This window comes from Rosa chinensis, chromosome 6 (genome assembly GCF_002994745.2).
Source record: "Rosa chinensis cultivar Old Blush chromosome 6, RchiOBHm-V2, whole genome shotgun sequence".
In the NCBI taxonomy this organism is placed as follows: Eukaryota; Viridiplantae; Streptophyta; class Magnoliopsida; order Rosales; family Rosaceae; genus Rosa; species Rosa chinensis.
The window spans coordinates 11672945-11689029 of record NC_037093.1 but is presented as its reverse complement, the minus strand read 5'-3'; the positions used below and the strand labels follow the sequence as shown (position 1 = coordinate 11689029).

General features: G+C 38.7%; 1 protein-coding gene across 1 annotated transcript; it reads left to right on the top strand.

Annotated features, from left to right (window-relative positions):
- Positions 1-4046: 4046 nt before the first annotated feature.
- LOC112172618 (scopoletin glucosyltransferase) lies at positions 4047-14817 on the top strand. Its single transcript, XM_024310018.2, has 2 exons — positions 4047-5174; positions 14120-14817. Exons 1-2 carry the CDS (start codon positions 4141-4143, stop codon positions 14529-14531), a joined length of 1446 nt encoding a protein of 481 aa, XP_024165786.1. The 5' UTR covers positions 4047-4140; the 3' UTR covers positions 14532-14817.
- Positions 14818-16085: the final 1268 nt, after the last annotated feature.

Genomic DNA, 16085 nt, shown 5'->3' with positions numbered 1-16085 from the left:
GAACTGCTCAGGTTTGGAAAATCATTAAAATTTCAATTTCAAACCAATGACCATGAAACTTTCCAGATTTAAAGGTAACAGGTTAAGGTAGAACATACTAAAATTTCATGCCATTTGGAGTTCGGGAAGTAAGGAAAAGATGAATACAAACTGACTGAACTGTCAGACTTTATAAAAATCTCAGCAACGTAGTTTACCTTGAAATTCACCAAGAATTCAATCTAACTGCAACTGAAAAGAAATCCATCTTAAAATGACAATTTAGGTGTCTATTTTGAAACAAGTTCAACTCAAAGGGTGAATCCAACAATATCACGGACAATTTATCAAACAGTCTACAAGGCAGATTGTAAAAGATGATCTTGTCAAAAACTTGAAACAGGGTAAGCTAATATTGCACAAGAGAATGAGATAAGATTTTGAGTGAGCTTAGAGGCACATGATATCTAATGATCACTATGTTATTGAAGTTGAAACAATATATAGAAATTGAACAAGAAGGAAGATATTCGATGTACGCAACTTACCAATTAGCACTCTTGTAAGTTTTGGAGCAAGATTGAGGTGAAGATCTCATGAGTTAAACTAAACATCACTATAGGAACATGACCCATTGCGAGGATGAACTGAATTTGGGAGAAAATAGGACATGCAAACAAAAATTAGAACCAAAATGGCAACTATATTTCAAAACAGGATTTTCCTTGAACAATAGGCGGTTTTACCTTGATTGGCAACAATCCAACCGCTGCATTGTTATGATTTTGGAGTACAGCATAGAAGACATGATTTCGAACAAGTTTCATGAATAAATCTTGATGAAAAGAATCCCAGATGTAATATTAATCATCCATCGAGTCGACTGACAGCAATAGTAACAAGACAAGATGTTGGTGACTTCCTCAATTTTGGTTCAATAGGTAAAAGGAAACAAAACAATAAGGTAGGCATGAGTGAACGCATGGCTAAAGTCTAGGCTTTTCCCTCTTTGAATGCCCCAGAATAGGCCACATGCCCTAGTAAATATATAAACAATTCTAGCTCCTTCAATATCCTTCAGAAGTTCAGTAAAACAGTTTAATTAGGAGTACCAAAAAAGTAAATGAAGAGTACAACGAACTCCTTCTGTTGGAAATGCACACTAGAGTTCAAGAAATTATGAAGTATACTTCTCACAATTATCGGGGTCTCACAAACATGCATCATTTTACATTTTTTTATTAAAGGCTTTTGCTGACATAATTGTCATTAGTGAAGGTAAAACTTTTTGTGGGAGACTTTTCTGAACGAAAGGATGGCGATAAATTTGAAAATTATTTTATGGGAGGCTTTTGACAATGTTTGTTTAGTCCGTAAAAGTGTTTAATTGAATGTTCATGCCTTTTTATTTTAATATTTTATTGGAGGCTTTGGCCAACCATCGCTTCATCAGTGTTTAGGGCTAATTACATACATGGCCCTTCTGCTAAGGATTTTTGGTCATTTTAAAGAATTGCTTGTGGCACCTACTTCTTGGTCTCATATTGGTACCTCAACTGTTTAGTATTTAGGTTACTATAACTAGATAACTTCTGTAAATTTTCAGCTAAATTAATAATTGTTAAGGTACTCATAATCCCTTCATGTTCATAATAGTAAATTACGATTATGAATAGCTTAATAATTATAAATTTTGCTGAAAATGTATAGAACTTATCCACTCATAGATACCCAAAAACTAAGTGGTAGAGATGTTAATATGTGATAGAAATATGGGTCCCATGAGTTTTCCTTTAAAATGGCCAAAAGAAGAAATCCTCGCTAGAAGGGCCCTTCCACCAAGAATATTTTTTTTTAGTTCATTTTAAAGAATTGCTTGTTTGATTGATTTTTCGATAACATATTGGCACATTGACCGTTAGATTTTTAGGTCTTCATGAGTAGATTAGTTATTTAAATTTTCAGCAAAATTTAAAATCATAAGATTGTAAAAGAGCCTGGACAAAGCGTATATCAATTATCAAGCTCGGCTCAGTTGCTTAACATTATAAAACTATTATATTAGTACCTCAAAATTAATCTCCGATGATAGGACCTGCCTGGATTTCACCCTAAAATCTGAACATGCAACTTACGAATGTGGTCACTACGTATCTCTATGGGGATCTAGATACGGAATATACATGAAGGTTCTTGGTGGACTTCATTCACCCAAGTCAAGTGGCTCTAGACCATGGAGCGTGTTTGCAATGAGGTTGAAACGATTACTTGATTGGGAATGGATATGCCCGCGCGTTTCCATGACAAGTTTCAGATTCTATCGCGGTTCATTTTGGTGACATGTTCTTTATTGGAAGCCCTAAAAGAGTTAAGAGAAACCGCTGAACACTTGAAATCCGAGTTTGAGATGAAGGATCTTGGGAGAACACAATTATGTCTCAGTTTGGAACTTGAGCATTGTGTTGATGGATGCTTAGGCATTTTGACAAGGTCAAACCTTCAAGCACGCCCATGATCGTCTGTAGTCTTGATGCTAAAAAGTGTCATATTCATCCAAAGGATGATGAAAATGATGTGCTAGAGGCAGAAGTGCCCTACTTAAGTACAATAGGCGCATTATTGTACTTAGCTCAATGCACAGGACCAGATATCTCATTTGCAGTGAACTTGTTAGCCAGGTATAACTCTGCGCCAACGTGACGCCATTAGACTGGTATAAAAGATATCTTTCGATACTTGAGATGTACGATTGATATGAGCTTGTTCTATCCATACACTGGCCTACGTCCTCTATCCCCATCTCAAAACGATATTAGTGTTTTAGAAGGTTTTGTTGTTTATGCATAATTTCTCTGACTCACACAAAGATCATTCCCAAACTGGTTATATGTTCACCATGGGTAAGACCGCGATATCTTAGAGGTCTACAGAACAAACCCTAGTAGCTATATTTTCGAACCATGCAGAGATTATTGCTCTTCACGAAGTAGTTCGTGAATATATGTGGATTGGATCTATAATTACGCATGTTCGAAGCAATTGTGATTTGAAGTCTACCACAGATGAGTCTACGAGCATTTTTGAGGATAATGCTGCTTGCATTGAACAAATAAAGCAGGGCTACATCAAATATAAAGCAGGGTTAGGAATAATGAATCTCTTTATGATAAAGGGATTCATTTTGCAAGTTTGTTATTACAGGTAGTTCCTAGAAAGGATTGGACTAATGACATATACAATACTTGAATTCTCGATGTAGATGCTACATAGTTGGTTCTTATCCTTCAGAGACTACGAGTGTAATAGTTGCAAAAAAAAGACGTCTCTGTTCCCAAAGGAAAAAGTCCCCACTAGTTTATGTTGTTTTTGATGTTGAAATAGTTTTTCTTTATCCATGGGCAATGAGTTCTTATGGTGGCAATTTCAGTTTTGTTTGATACCTGCATCTTATGAGGGAAGCACGCTGAGAGGAGTTAACGGGAGTGGGAGTAGTAGTTAGGGTTTCAAAATTTGAAAAGAATTCAATATTAAATTTCCTAAGCTAATCAAAAAATCTATGTTACTAGTATTTGTTAAAAAAAAAAAAAAAAAAAAAAAAGAAGGTGTCGATGTGGCAAATGCCACATAATTTTGTACTCACTTTTTGGTACTGCTACTCAAAAAAACCCTAACCTATGGTGCCAAAAATAACGGAATAACCTCTTTTTTGGGAAACATTCAAAACTCTACAAGTTCCGTTTTTCTTTTTCCCCGTCACGTGCATTTGACTTTCCCACATGGATTATATATACTTTCCATGGATTATATATACTTTGCTGACGTAAGCAGTGATGTCACATGGATTATATATACTTTCCCACAATTACGTGTGCGTTAAGGTTCAAGGGACTCCTCCGACTCCATGTTGGACCGAGTGGTCCATTTATTATTTTGTTTGACTATTGAGGAACGTCAATTCTTTGCATTAATTCAATTTTCCCTCCAGGTAATGGTTTTTTGACTTTTTTCAGAAGAGTAGTAATGCCATCACCATATTAAACTATTACAGTAAAGTAGTGTGCAAGAAGAACATTTGTCTTCTTGATACCATTGATCCTACTATTTTCTATATATAAGTTAACCTCTTCACCTTCATCTTCATTCTAAGTTCTGAAATCTAAAATGGGTAGCCCAAGCCATGACTCTGTTCACATATTGTTGTTCCCTTTCATGGCTCAAGGCCACATGATCCCAGTCTCCGACATGGCCAAGGTCTTTGCTTCACATGGCGTCAAGATCACCATAGTCACCACCCCTCAAAACGCCATCAGATTCGCCCAAACGACCCAATCGAGGAAACACTCTTCTGGGTTCGACATACATGTCAAGGCCATCAAGTTCCCAAGTGAAGAGGCTGGTCTGCCGAAAGGTTTCGAGACTGTCGACTCATTACCCCAGCCGGAATTAGTCAACAAGTTCTTCATAGCCACACGCTTGCTTCAAGCACCGCTCGAGGAGGTTCTCAACGAGTTCAAACCAACTTGCCTTGTAGCTGACATATTCTATCCTTGGGCTACTGAAGCCGCTGCGAAATTCGGTATTCCGAGGTTGGTTTTTCATGGGACTGGCTTCTTTTCTCTATCTGCTATGGAGTGTGTGAGACTCTATAAGCCTTACAATACGGTTTCAGGTGAAACTGATCCTTTTGTGATCCCCGATTTGCCTGGTGGGATTGAATTGACAAGATCCCAGCTGCCTGATTTTGTCAAGGACAATGTTTTAAATGACTTGACTCAGTTGCTGAAAGAGGCTAGGGAATCGGAGTTGAAGAGCTATGGAGTTGTTGTTAACAGTTTCTATGAGCTCGAACCGGTTTATGCAGATTATTACAGAAATGGGTTGGGGAGAAAGGCATGGCATATAGGCCCGGTTTCTCTATGCAATAAAGAGACAGAGGAGAAAGTACAGAGAGGAAAAGGAGTGTCAATTGATGAGCATGAGTGTTTGAAATGGCTTGATTCAAAGAAACCAGATTCAGTTGTGTATGTCTGTTTTGGGAGTGTGGCCGATTTCAATTCCACTCAGCTCAAGGAGGTTGCTGTGGCTCTAGAAGCTGCTGGGCAGGACTTCATTTGGGTAGTGAGGAAAGGCAAAGATGAGGTGGATCAGGATGAGTGGTTGCCTGAAGGATTTGAAGAGAGGATGGAAAGCAAGGGATTGTGTAAGTACATTGGCCTATTACCATTCAACATATGATTTCCCACTACGACGAGGAAACCGGAGCTTCAAGGAAGCAAAGAGAAAGATCACAAGATCGGTTCTTGAAGACAAGATCAAGTCAAATCGAGTCACTGATCTTGAGTTTAATGTGTATTCATTCCATATTGGTTGGTATAAATCTAAATTGATATGCATATCGGTTGTATTAAGTCAATAATCCCTTATGCATTAAAATGGTTTTTAACATGCATATCAATTTGAGACCTTGTTAGGAAAGTATCGATTGCACATTCAAAAACTGTTTTAAATCTTTCTATATTTATCTTAATCAATTATCAAGAAAAGATTTGATTGAGGGGGAGTTTTTCTCCCTTATAAAAAGGTTTCAAAACTAAAGTTTTGTGTAGGGTTTTTGACGGCTGAAACTGGTTTCTCTTTGAACTTCTTGTTTTGTTCAAATCGTTTTCGAAAAACCCTCTTTAATTGTTTCATGTATTACTTTGCATAATCTTTTACATTCACTCTCAAGATCAGTGATTCAATTGAGTGAAAGGAAGGCTGAAGATTGATTGCCTGGAATGTTGAATCTAGAGTTAGAATGGTTGTAAAACAAGTTAGCATTTGTTGCTAAGAAAAGGTGTTTGTTGTGAACAACACTACTTGTATTCTGTAAACTCTAGTGTTTAATATTGGATTGATTTTTCGTGTTGGCTACGTTAAAAGCCACGCAGTGAAGTTTCCTCAGTGGAGAGGTTTACACTGCGTTAGCAAATCTTCGTGTTATGTATCATACTTTCTTTGATTAAACTCTTGAGAAAAAGTATTTTATCAACACTGGTTCCATCTAGTATTTTCAATTGGCATCAGAGCGGGTTCTAGAACCTTCTAGAGATCCCAGGAAAGATGGAACATTCACGTGATAGGGCTACTGGGGGATCTATAAATAGTCCTCCCTGGTTCGAAGGTGGATGTGAAAAATACACTCAATGGAAGATTTACATGAAATCATACCTCTATGCTCAAGATGAACACGTGTGGAACATCGTAGAAAATGGCTGGAGTGTACCTATGACAAAAGCAAAAGAAGAAGGCGCTTCCACTACCACTCCCAAACCAAGGAAGGACTGGACTGAGGAAGAAGTTCGTAACTTGCAAGCAGATTTCAAAGCGAAGAACAGCATCTTCACAGCCCTATCGGAGCGGGAAAAACTGAGGATAAGTCATTGTGAGACTGCCAAGCAGGCATGGGATCTCCTACAGATTACATACGAAGGAAATAAAAGGTACGTGCACAGAAACTGCAAGCACTGATTTTTGAATTCGAAACCATGACTATGGCAGATGATGAAACCGTGGATGACTTCCATGGTAGAATTCTTAAAATCTCCGGTCAGTGTCGCAGTCTAGGAGCACCTTTTGATGAAGATAAAATAGTCAAAAAGATACTCAGGGCTCTGCCGGAAAAATTTCACTCAAAGGTTACGAGCATAGAGGACTCTTTTGATATAGATGATTATCCACTTGATGAGCTCATCGGAAATTTGAAAACCTATGAGATGAGGTTAAAACCTGAGAAGAAAAACAAGGGCGTAGCCTTCAAAGCAGTGAAAGAAATTGAAGAGGAAGAAGGATCACTAGATCTTGCTCTACTGACGAAGGAATTCAAAAAATTTCTCAAAAGCAAGAACTCCTCTAAAAACACGAATGCTCCCAGAAGGAATAACTATATTGGCAGTGGTAACAACAGTGACTACAATAGTAAGAATGGAAGAGGAAACTTCAAAGGAAATCACTCAGGGAAACCAAAATGCTATGAATGTGGTGGTTTCGGTCACATTTCTACTGACTGTGGAAATAGGAAGCTTGGAAACAGCAACAACAAGTCACTCCTTTCAACTTGGAGTGATGATGAATCTCAAGAAATTGAAAATGTGGCTCTTGTCTCATCATTGTTGCCTGATTCTGAAAGTGATGAGTATTTCTCTGATGATGATGAAACAAATGTTCGCTGCAAACAACTCTACAAAGCTTCAAAGGCCACTCTGATTAGAAACTTGAGCTTGGAAAAAGAAGTAGATTTCCTGAGGACTGAAAAAGAAAAGGTGGAGAAACTATTCGAATCCTCACAATCTGCATGGAAACTGGAGAAAAGCAAACTCGTGAGTGAATCGGCAGATCTACAAGGTGACCAAAAGATACTGACGTGGAAGACTGAAAAGAATGAGTATCTCAACAAGATCAAACTTCTAGAACTGGATGTTAAAGGACAAAGAGCCCTGAACTTGGAACTGTTAGCGAAAAATGAGTCTCTACAACATGAGTTAAAATTAACTCAAGAAAGATTCATGAAGTTTGATATCAGCTCCACTTCCATGTCCAAGTTACTTGGATCAGGAAAAGCTCCTCATGATACATGTGGGCTAGGATACACTGGAGAAGATTCCAAAAGCACCAAATTCGTACGTGCCTCAAAACCATCTGTAGAGCAGATAGATGTCTCCCTTGATGATCATGTCAAAAGTGTAAGGGAAGGTAATTCAAACCAACATCATCAGGTAAAACTTGACCAAGAATCCCCACTGGTCAACACAGGTACGCAAACCCTAGAACCTTTGTTCCTACTTGTCATCACTGTGGTAAGATTGGCCATATCAGACCTAGATGTAATGAACGGTTTTTAAACTTACAATTTTCTCAAGAAAAATGTACTGTTGAAACCTTACAGGTTGAGCTTAAAGAACAAAAGGAACTCATTAACAAATTAACTGAAATTGTTTCTCAAAAGAATCCTCAAACTGAAAGAAGAAAAGATGTCTGGACCAGAAAAATTAAAAGCAAAAATCATTGGTCCCCTGTTGGTGAAACTGATGATACATGTCTTTTTGTTTGTGCTAGCAAAATTCATCAACGCTCTCACATTGAGGCAACTTGTTTGGTAGCTTTAACTGCATTTGCTGACAAACGACGAGATTTTTGGTATGTTGACAGTGGTTGTTCTAGACACATGACTGGAGACAAAACCTGGTTTACTTCATTTGAGGATGAAAATACCTCTGGATCAGTCACGTTTGGAGATGGGAGGAAAGCTAACATTCTAGCTCGAGGTACAGTAAACACTCCAGGTATACCTAACCTTAAAAATGTGTTATTTGTTGAAGGATTAACTGCAAATCTGATTAGCGTCAGCCATTTGGCTGATGACTATGAAGATGTGTGGTTTAACAAACAGAGATGTTTGGTCCTAAATCAGAAAGGTGAAGGTATCATGGGAGGTATGAGATCTGTTGATAACTGTTATCATATTCAAGCAAATGAATCTTCTAGTTTGCAGTCTTGTTTGTCTGTTAAATCCACAGAGGAAACCTTTGAACTTTGGCACAGAAAGATGGGACATATCAACTATCAGGACTTGCTGAAATTATCTTCCAAACAATGTGTCCGAGGCTTGCCAAATTTAAAAGGTAAAACTGACAAGATGTGTGGAGACTGCAAGGTTGGAAAGCAAACTAAGGCACCTCACAGAATGGTAAATTCTGCGACAACCTCACAAGTATTGGAACTATTACACATGGATCTCATGGGACCAGCTCAATCTGAAAGTCTTGGAGGTAAGAGCTACATACTAGTAGTTGTAGATGATTTCTCAAGATACACCTGGGTAAACTTCTTGAAAGACAAAACTGAAACGTTTGAGTCCTTTAAGAACTTGAGTCAAAAATTAATCATTGAGAAACAATCATCTAATAACTGTTTAGTGAGAATAAGATCAGATAATGGAACTGAATTTAAAAATGCCTCTTTTTCTAACTACTGTCATGAGCTTGGTGTGTCACATGAGTTCTCAGCTCCAATAACCCCTCAACAAAATGGGATAGTGGAAAGGAAAAATAGGGTACTGCTAGACATGGCTCGAGTATTACTACACGCTGCAGGTTTAAGCAAAAACTTTTGGGCTGAGGCGATCAGCACTGCTTGCTACACAATAAATAGAGTATTCCTTAGACCAGGAAATGATCAAACTGCTTACGAGCTGTGGAAAGGTAAGAAGCCAAATGTTAAACACTTTCATGTTTTTGGCAGTCCTTGTTACATTCTACGAGATAGAGAACACCTTGGTAAGTTTGATGCTAGAAGTGATGATGGTGTGTTCTTGGGGTATTCTCTGAACAGCAGAGCATATAGGGTTTACAATAAAAGAACTCGTGTTGTTATGGAATCCATTAATGTTTCTATTGATGATCAATGTGTGAAACAGGAAGTAACATTTGCAGATACCTCACCCTTCTCGGTCACACCTTCACAGAATACTGAAACATCATCTGAGGAAGAGGAAGAGGAAATCCATGACAACATTTTTGAACCAGCTCCCACCCAAAGAAGAGGGTTCAAGCAAGTTCAAAAAGATCACTCCACTCAAGATATCATCGGCAATCTAACAGATGGTCCGATGACAAGGAGAAAGGCTGCAGTTCAGGTAAGTCCCTCTGAGGTAAGTGAAGAAAATGTATTACTGTGTTTCATTACCGAAAATTTGGTAAGCATGAACATTATATCTCATTTTGGTTTTGTGTCCATTATTGAACCAAAAAATATTAAGGCAGCCTTGTTGGATGATAACTGGATTAGCGCCATGCAAGATGAACTGAATCAGTTTACTAGGAATGATGTATGGTACTTAGTACCAAGGCCTAGTAAGTGCAATGTTATAGGAACTAAGTGGATTTTCAGAAATAAAAGCGATGAAAAAGGAAACGTGATTAGGAATAAAGCCAGACTAGTTGCTCAGGGATATTCACAGGTCGAAGGACTTGACTTTGACGAGACTTTTGCTCCTGTAGCTAGGTTGGAATCTGTTAGATTACTTCTATCCATTGCTTGTCATCTCCGGTTCAAATTGTTTCAAATGGATGTCAAAACTGCCTTTCTGAATGGATTTCTTCAGGAGGAAGTTTATGTAGAGCAGCCTCCAGGTTTCCAAGATCCACACAACCTAGATCATGTCTACCGGCTCAAGAAAGCCCTGTATGGGCTAAAGCAGGCTCCTCGAGCCTGGTATGAGAGACTATCCACTCATCTTGTGGGAAAAGGGTATGCTAGAGGATCCATAGATAAAACATTGTTTGTGAAACGAACCAAAAATGACATTATCATTGCCCAAGTGTATGTTGATGATATTGTATTTGGTTCCACTTCTAAATACCTTGTCAAAGAATTTCAATCTGTCATGGAAAGTGAATTTGAAATGAGCATGTGTGGTGAACTAACGTATTTTCTTGGACTGCAAGTAAAGCAGATAGACACAGGTTTGTTTCTCTCTCAATCAAAATACGCTGAGAACCTGATCAAGAAATTCGGTCTTGCTTCCAAGAAGACAGTGACCAATCCCATGAGTACAACTACTAAGTTAAGCGAAGATCATGAAGGAAAATCAGTTGATCCGACTCTCTATCGAAGTATGATCGGGAGTTTGCTCTATCTCACTGCCAGCAGACCTGACATCTCTTACAGTGTGGGTGTGTGTGCTCGATTTCAAGCAAACCCCAAAGAATCTCACCTGGACGCTGTCAAAAGAATAATCCGCTATGTGGCAGGTACAGTTAATTGTGGCCTTTTCTATACCTTCGACACTAATGTAGAAATTGCAGGATACTCTGATGCTGACTGGGGAGGAAATTTAAAGGATCGGAAAAGCACTTCAGGGGGATGTTTTTTCATTGGCAACAATCTGGTTGCCTGGCATAGTAAGAAACAAAACTGCATATCCTTGTCTACTGCAGAAGCTGAATATGTTGCCGCTGGAAGTTGCTGCACACAAATACTTTGGATGAAGCAAATGCTTCATGATTATGGCATATCTCAAGGTAAGTTGTCTATTTTCTGTGACAACACTAGTGCTATTAACATCACTAAGAATCCTGTTCAACACTCTCGAACAAAGCACATTGATCTCCGATATCACTTTATTAGGGATTTGGTTGAACAAAACATACTTGAGTTAAGCTTTGTGCCCACTGAAAATCAACTTGCTGATCTGTTCACTAAGCCTCTTGACACTGCTAGGTTTGAAATGTTGAGGAATGCCCTAGGGATATGTTCTAAGCATTAAGGCAAAATGATGACTGTCCACTATTGATTGAGAAAATTGTGATCCTAGTATCCCTTGATCACAGTCACTAGTGAAATGTACATATTTTCAGTCATGTATCTTATGTTATCATGCCTTATTCTGGACAAATGAAATTGTGTACTCATGTTTAGTCACTGAATCAAGTAACCCTACTATGCATCTTCACCTATAGCCTATGTGGTGGCATGTTTCCTTTTGTTTTCTGTCAAATGAGATTCAGTGAAGTAGACGAACTGCTTCTTTTGCTCACATAACTAATTCCCTCTTCTCAAAGTAATCAGGTCCTAGTTGTGGTGAACTTTCTAGGATTTGTAAGAAACGAGAACGGAAAATTGTATCCCATCTCTCAAAGTAATCAGGCCTTAGTTGTGGTGAACTTTCTAAGGTTTGCAAGAAACGAGCTGGTGAGTGATCTTTGCACATAACATAAAATCATGCAGACAACTACTCGAGACTTTCTCCATGGAGCATCCTTGTTATGCTTAGTACCCTAAGAACATCTGTTCTGGGAGTTGCTGAGAAGAGTCTTGTTACATGAGTAATATTTGTCACTAAATAAAGGAGATCTTTGACTCCACTAAAACATGTGCTTGGGAACAATGATTCCTGCTCCTTCTTAGGAGATTTCATGAGCTTTACTTTAGTTCTCTTACTTCACTCCTTCTCTATGACACTAAAATCTTTTCTAAGCCCCACATCATGGTTATATTCACTTCTATCACCAGTTTACTCCTTAAGGTCTAACTATGAGTACCAATTCTTATTGTTGAGAGAATACATCATGCTTCGTACTCTGAACTATGTGCCTTCCACTAAGTGATCTGTGCTCTCTGTGATTAAACTTCGCTATATTTTCTCTCCTCGATATGACCTATGCATTCATTGCCTTGATACTTGCAAAGGAAACGATCCTCTGATATACTTGCAGATTCCCTGAATATATTTTGGCTCTTCGTTTCCTTCCTTGATGGTAATCTGCCTACAATTAATTTCCATAATGATTATGCCTAAGTTGAGGGGGAGAAGTTATCTGCATGCATATATCTAGGGAAAATAAATTGTCATAACTTCTCTCCCCATTTGAGCCGTTCTCCCAATCGGTGTGTTCCTTGGTCTTCCTAAAACCTAACTGTTCACTACATATAGCCTCTCTTGTCTCCCTCGGATTTTACTCTTGGTTGTCTCTGTGTGCAGGTTCTTTCACCCACTGCTCTCTCACCATGGTTCGCTCACAGCAAACAACTCGCCTTGGAGGACATCGCCGCCTGCCTCCTCCAGAAGAAGGTCGTCAGGCAGCTGCCAGAGCCGGGATTCTCCATCCCGGCATGCATCGTACACGCAGTCGGAGTCCTCCTCCTCCTGTCTCTCTGGAAAGTCTCCGTGATCAGATTCTAGTGGCTGACTGGCGAATTGCTTGCCTCACGACGGACATGGACGACATGCATTCTCTTCTGGTTCGAACTCGTCATGCCCTGACCACTCTCACACAGGAGATCCGGAACATGCAGCGCCACCCTCCCGGGTTTGACGCTCCCGGTCCATCCCATGCCATGCAGGAGCCTGTCGCACCAGAGGAAAGCTCGGATTCCATGGATGAAGAGGAATTTCTGGACACCGTCACCAAGCTTTGTGAGGAATTTGACGTGCCCTCCCATTCAAAGGGGGAGAAGTAACTTGATTTTTCTTACTTTATTTCTGTTTCTGCATTTTTAATTTTTGATGGACAAAAGTTTTTTTTGGTGTGTAAGTGCATAAGCACAGATACTCTTAGGATGCTTGCTATTATTATTCTTAAGTAATCGTATTTTGGCTACTTGGATCCGGAAAAGGATGGAAACTGATTCCTTACTCCAAGTAGCACCCTTTGTTTAGTGATTAGTGTTTATCTGTGAAACCTAACTTGCAGGACAAAAGATGAAAAATCATGCGTTGAATGGGAATGCCCAAAGGGGGAGATTGTAAGTACATTGGCCTATTACCATTCAACATATGATTTCCCACTACGACGAGGAAACCGGAGCTTCAAGGAAGCAAAGAGAAAGATCACAAGATCGGTTCTTGAAGACAAGATCAAGTCAAATCGAGTCACTGATCTTGAGTTTAATGTGTATTCATTCCATATTGGTTGGTATAAATCTAAATTGATATGCATATCGGTTGTATTAAGTCAATAATCCCTTATGCATTAAAATGGTTTTTAACATGCATATCAATTTGAGACCTTGTTAGGAAAGTATCGATTGCACATTCAAAAACTGTTTTAAATCTTTCTATATTTATCTTAATCAATTATCAAGAAAAGATTTGATTGAGGGGGAGTTTTTCTCCCTTATAAAAAGGTTTCAAAACTAAAGTTTTGTGTAGGGTTTTTGACGGCTGAAACTGGTTTCTCTTTGAACTTCTTGTTTTGTTCAAATCGTTTTCGAAAAACCCTCTTTAATTGTTTCATGTATTACTTTGCATAATCTTTTACATTCACTCTCAAGATCAGTGATTCAATTGAGTGAAAGGAAGGCTGAAGATTGATTGCCTGGAATGTTGAATCTAGAGTTAGAATGGTTGTAAAACAAGTTAGCATTTGTTGCTAAGAAAAGGTGTTTGTTGTGAACAACACTACTTGTATTCTGTAAACTCTAGTGTTTAATATTGGATTGATTTTTCGTGTTGGCTACGTTAAAAGCCACGCAGTGAAGTTTCCTCAGTGGAGAGGTTTACACTGCGTTAGCAAATCTTCGTGTTATGTATCATACTTTCTTTGATTAAACTCTTGAGAAAAAGTATTTTATCAACACTGGTTCCATCTAGTATTTTCAGATTGATCATCAGAGGTTGGGCTCCTCAGGTTTTGATTCTGGATCATCCAAGTGTTGGTGGGTTTGTGACTCATTGTGGGTGGAACTCCACATTGGAAGGAATTTCTGCAGGGCTTCCTATGGTGACATGGCCTCTGGCTGCTGAACAATTTTACAATGAGAAATTGGTGACCCAATTGCTGAAGATTGGAGTTGGGGTTGGGGCTCAGAAATGGATCAGGCGTTTTGGGGATAGTGTGAAGAAGGAAGCTATTGTGAAAGCTGTGAGTCAGATCATGGTGGGTGAAGAAGCAGAGGTAAGGAGAAGCAGAGCTAGGGAGCTTGGAAAGCAAGCAAGGAGGGCTGTTGAAGAAGGAGGATCATCATACCAGGATTTTAATAAGCTAATTGAAGAATTGAAATCCCACAGTTAGGATAAAAAAGTCCAAGGACTTTTGCAGCAGTGTTTTCATTTTTTTTTTTTTTGGGTACACTGGGAGCCAAAGACCCATAAAGAAAAGTAAAACTCCTGCTTAGAGAATAAGTCATCTTTTTTTAGTTAACTTAATTTATGACACGAAAAACAAACTTTCCAGATCATTTATTTTCCTGATAGGATTCTGGGATGAGCATATATAACGCTTCAATAAGGTTGCAAATACCGTGCATCAGTTGAGATTGATATTGAACTTAGATTTTGATAGGAGATGAGACCATTTGTTAGAGCTGGTTTCATATTTGCATGAAGCATGAAGTTGTGTCGTACAAAATGAGGAGGAGAGATGCATAGTAATAGAAAACAGAAGTTTGACCCAAAAAAAGGTTAGGAGGACCACAACATCATGAAACTTCAGCGGGCCACCAACAACCTTCACTTATTTAAGAGCAAGTTCACTCGTTGGGTCACCAGGGCAGGAAACTATTCACTGCTACTGGATCTTTGCTTCCACCCGTTGGGTCAGGGTCACCAGTCAGTTACTGTTCATCGAATATTTTATAATTTTTTTTTTTGGAAAATGATAAATGTACGATGTAAATAAATAGTATTGATAAACAATTTGAAAATGCAACCAAAGAAAATTTTATTGGTAAACAAATTATATGTCCACCGACACTTTTTTTTTTTTTTTTTACTTCACCGACAGTTTTATCATATATACACTGTTAGGAATTTGACCTAAAATTCCTCTTGCGGAAGCAGACAAGTGCAAAACAATATAGATAAACGATCGAGAAAACAAACACGAACTTGTTAACGAGGTTCAGCAAAGAACTTTGCCTACGTCCCCGGGCTGCTTGGGTTTCACTATAGAAGAAGAAGAATACACGAACAAGAATACAAGAATCTCTCACAAGAAGTTATCACCAACTCTCAAGACCTCACTTGCTCTCTCTGTTTAATGCTTCAAAGACTTGATCTACTACTACAACCTATGCCCTTATTTATAGATATCTAATTAGACCCTATAAGACATTGGAAACCTATTCCCAATAGACATAGAAACCATTACCAAGTAGGATTATGTAAGCAAGTAGGAAACAATCAAAACTCCTCTTTGATCAAGGATTAACAAATCCTTATCCTATGTGGAATCGGATCCACACACCCAACAATCTTCCACTTGGAGCCAATTACGCTAGTAGCTAACATTCTTCAATACTCTTCAATCATAGCCAACACAAAACCCATTATCACAGCCAACATCTCCTTCTTCAAACTTGGAGACCAACTGAAGCCAAGCACAGCTTCAGTTGACTTATTGACACAGACTTAGTCAACATATCAGCAGGATTCTCACTTTCTTGAATCTTCAACAATTGCAGCACTTCAGTTTCCACGAGTTCTCGTATGTAGTGATACTTCATAGGAATGTGTTTAGTCCTTGAATGAAAAGCAGGGTTCTTTGCCAAGTGAATTGCACTTTGACTATCACTGTGCAATGCACAATTCTCTTGCTTTTTACCCAATTCCTCCAACAGACCCTTTA

Coding starts and splice junctions, on each gene's coding strand:
- LOC112172618 (XM_024310018.2), top strand. CDS start 4,141: ATGGGTAGCCCAAGCCATGACTCTGTTCACATATTGTTGTTCCCTTTC. Junction 5,175..14,119: donor GAGAGGATGGAAAGCAAGGG/ATTGTGTAAGTA, acceptor TAGTATTTTCAG/ATTGATCATCAGAGGTTGGG.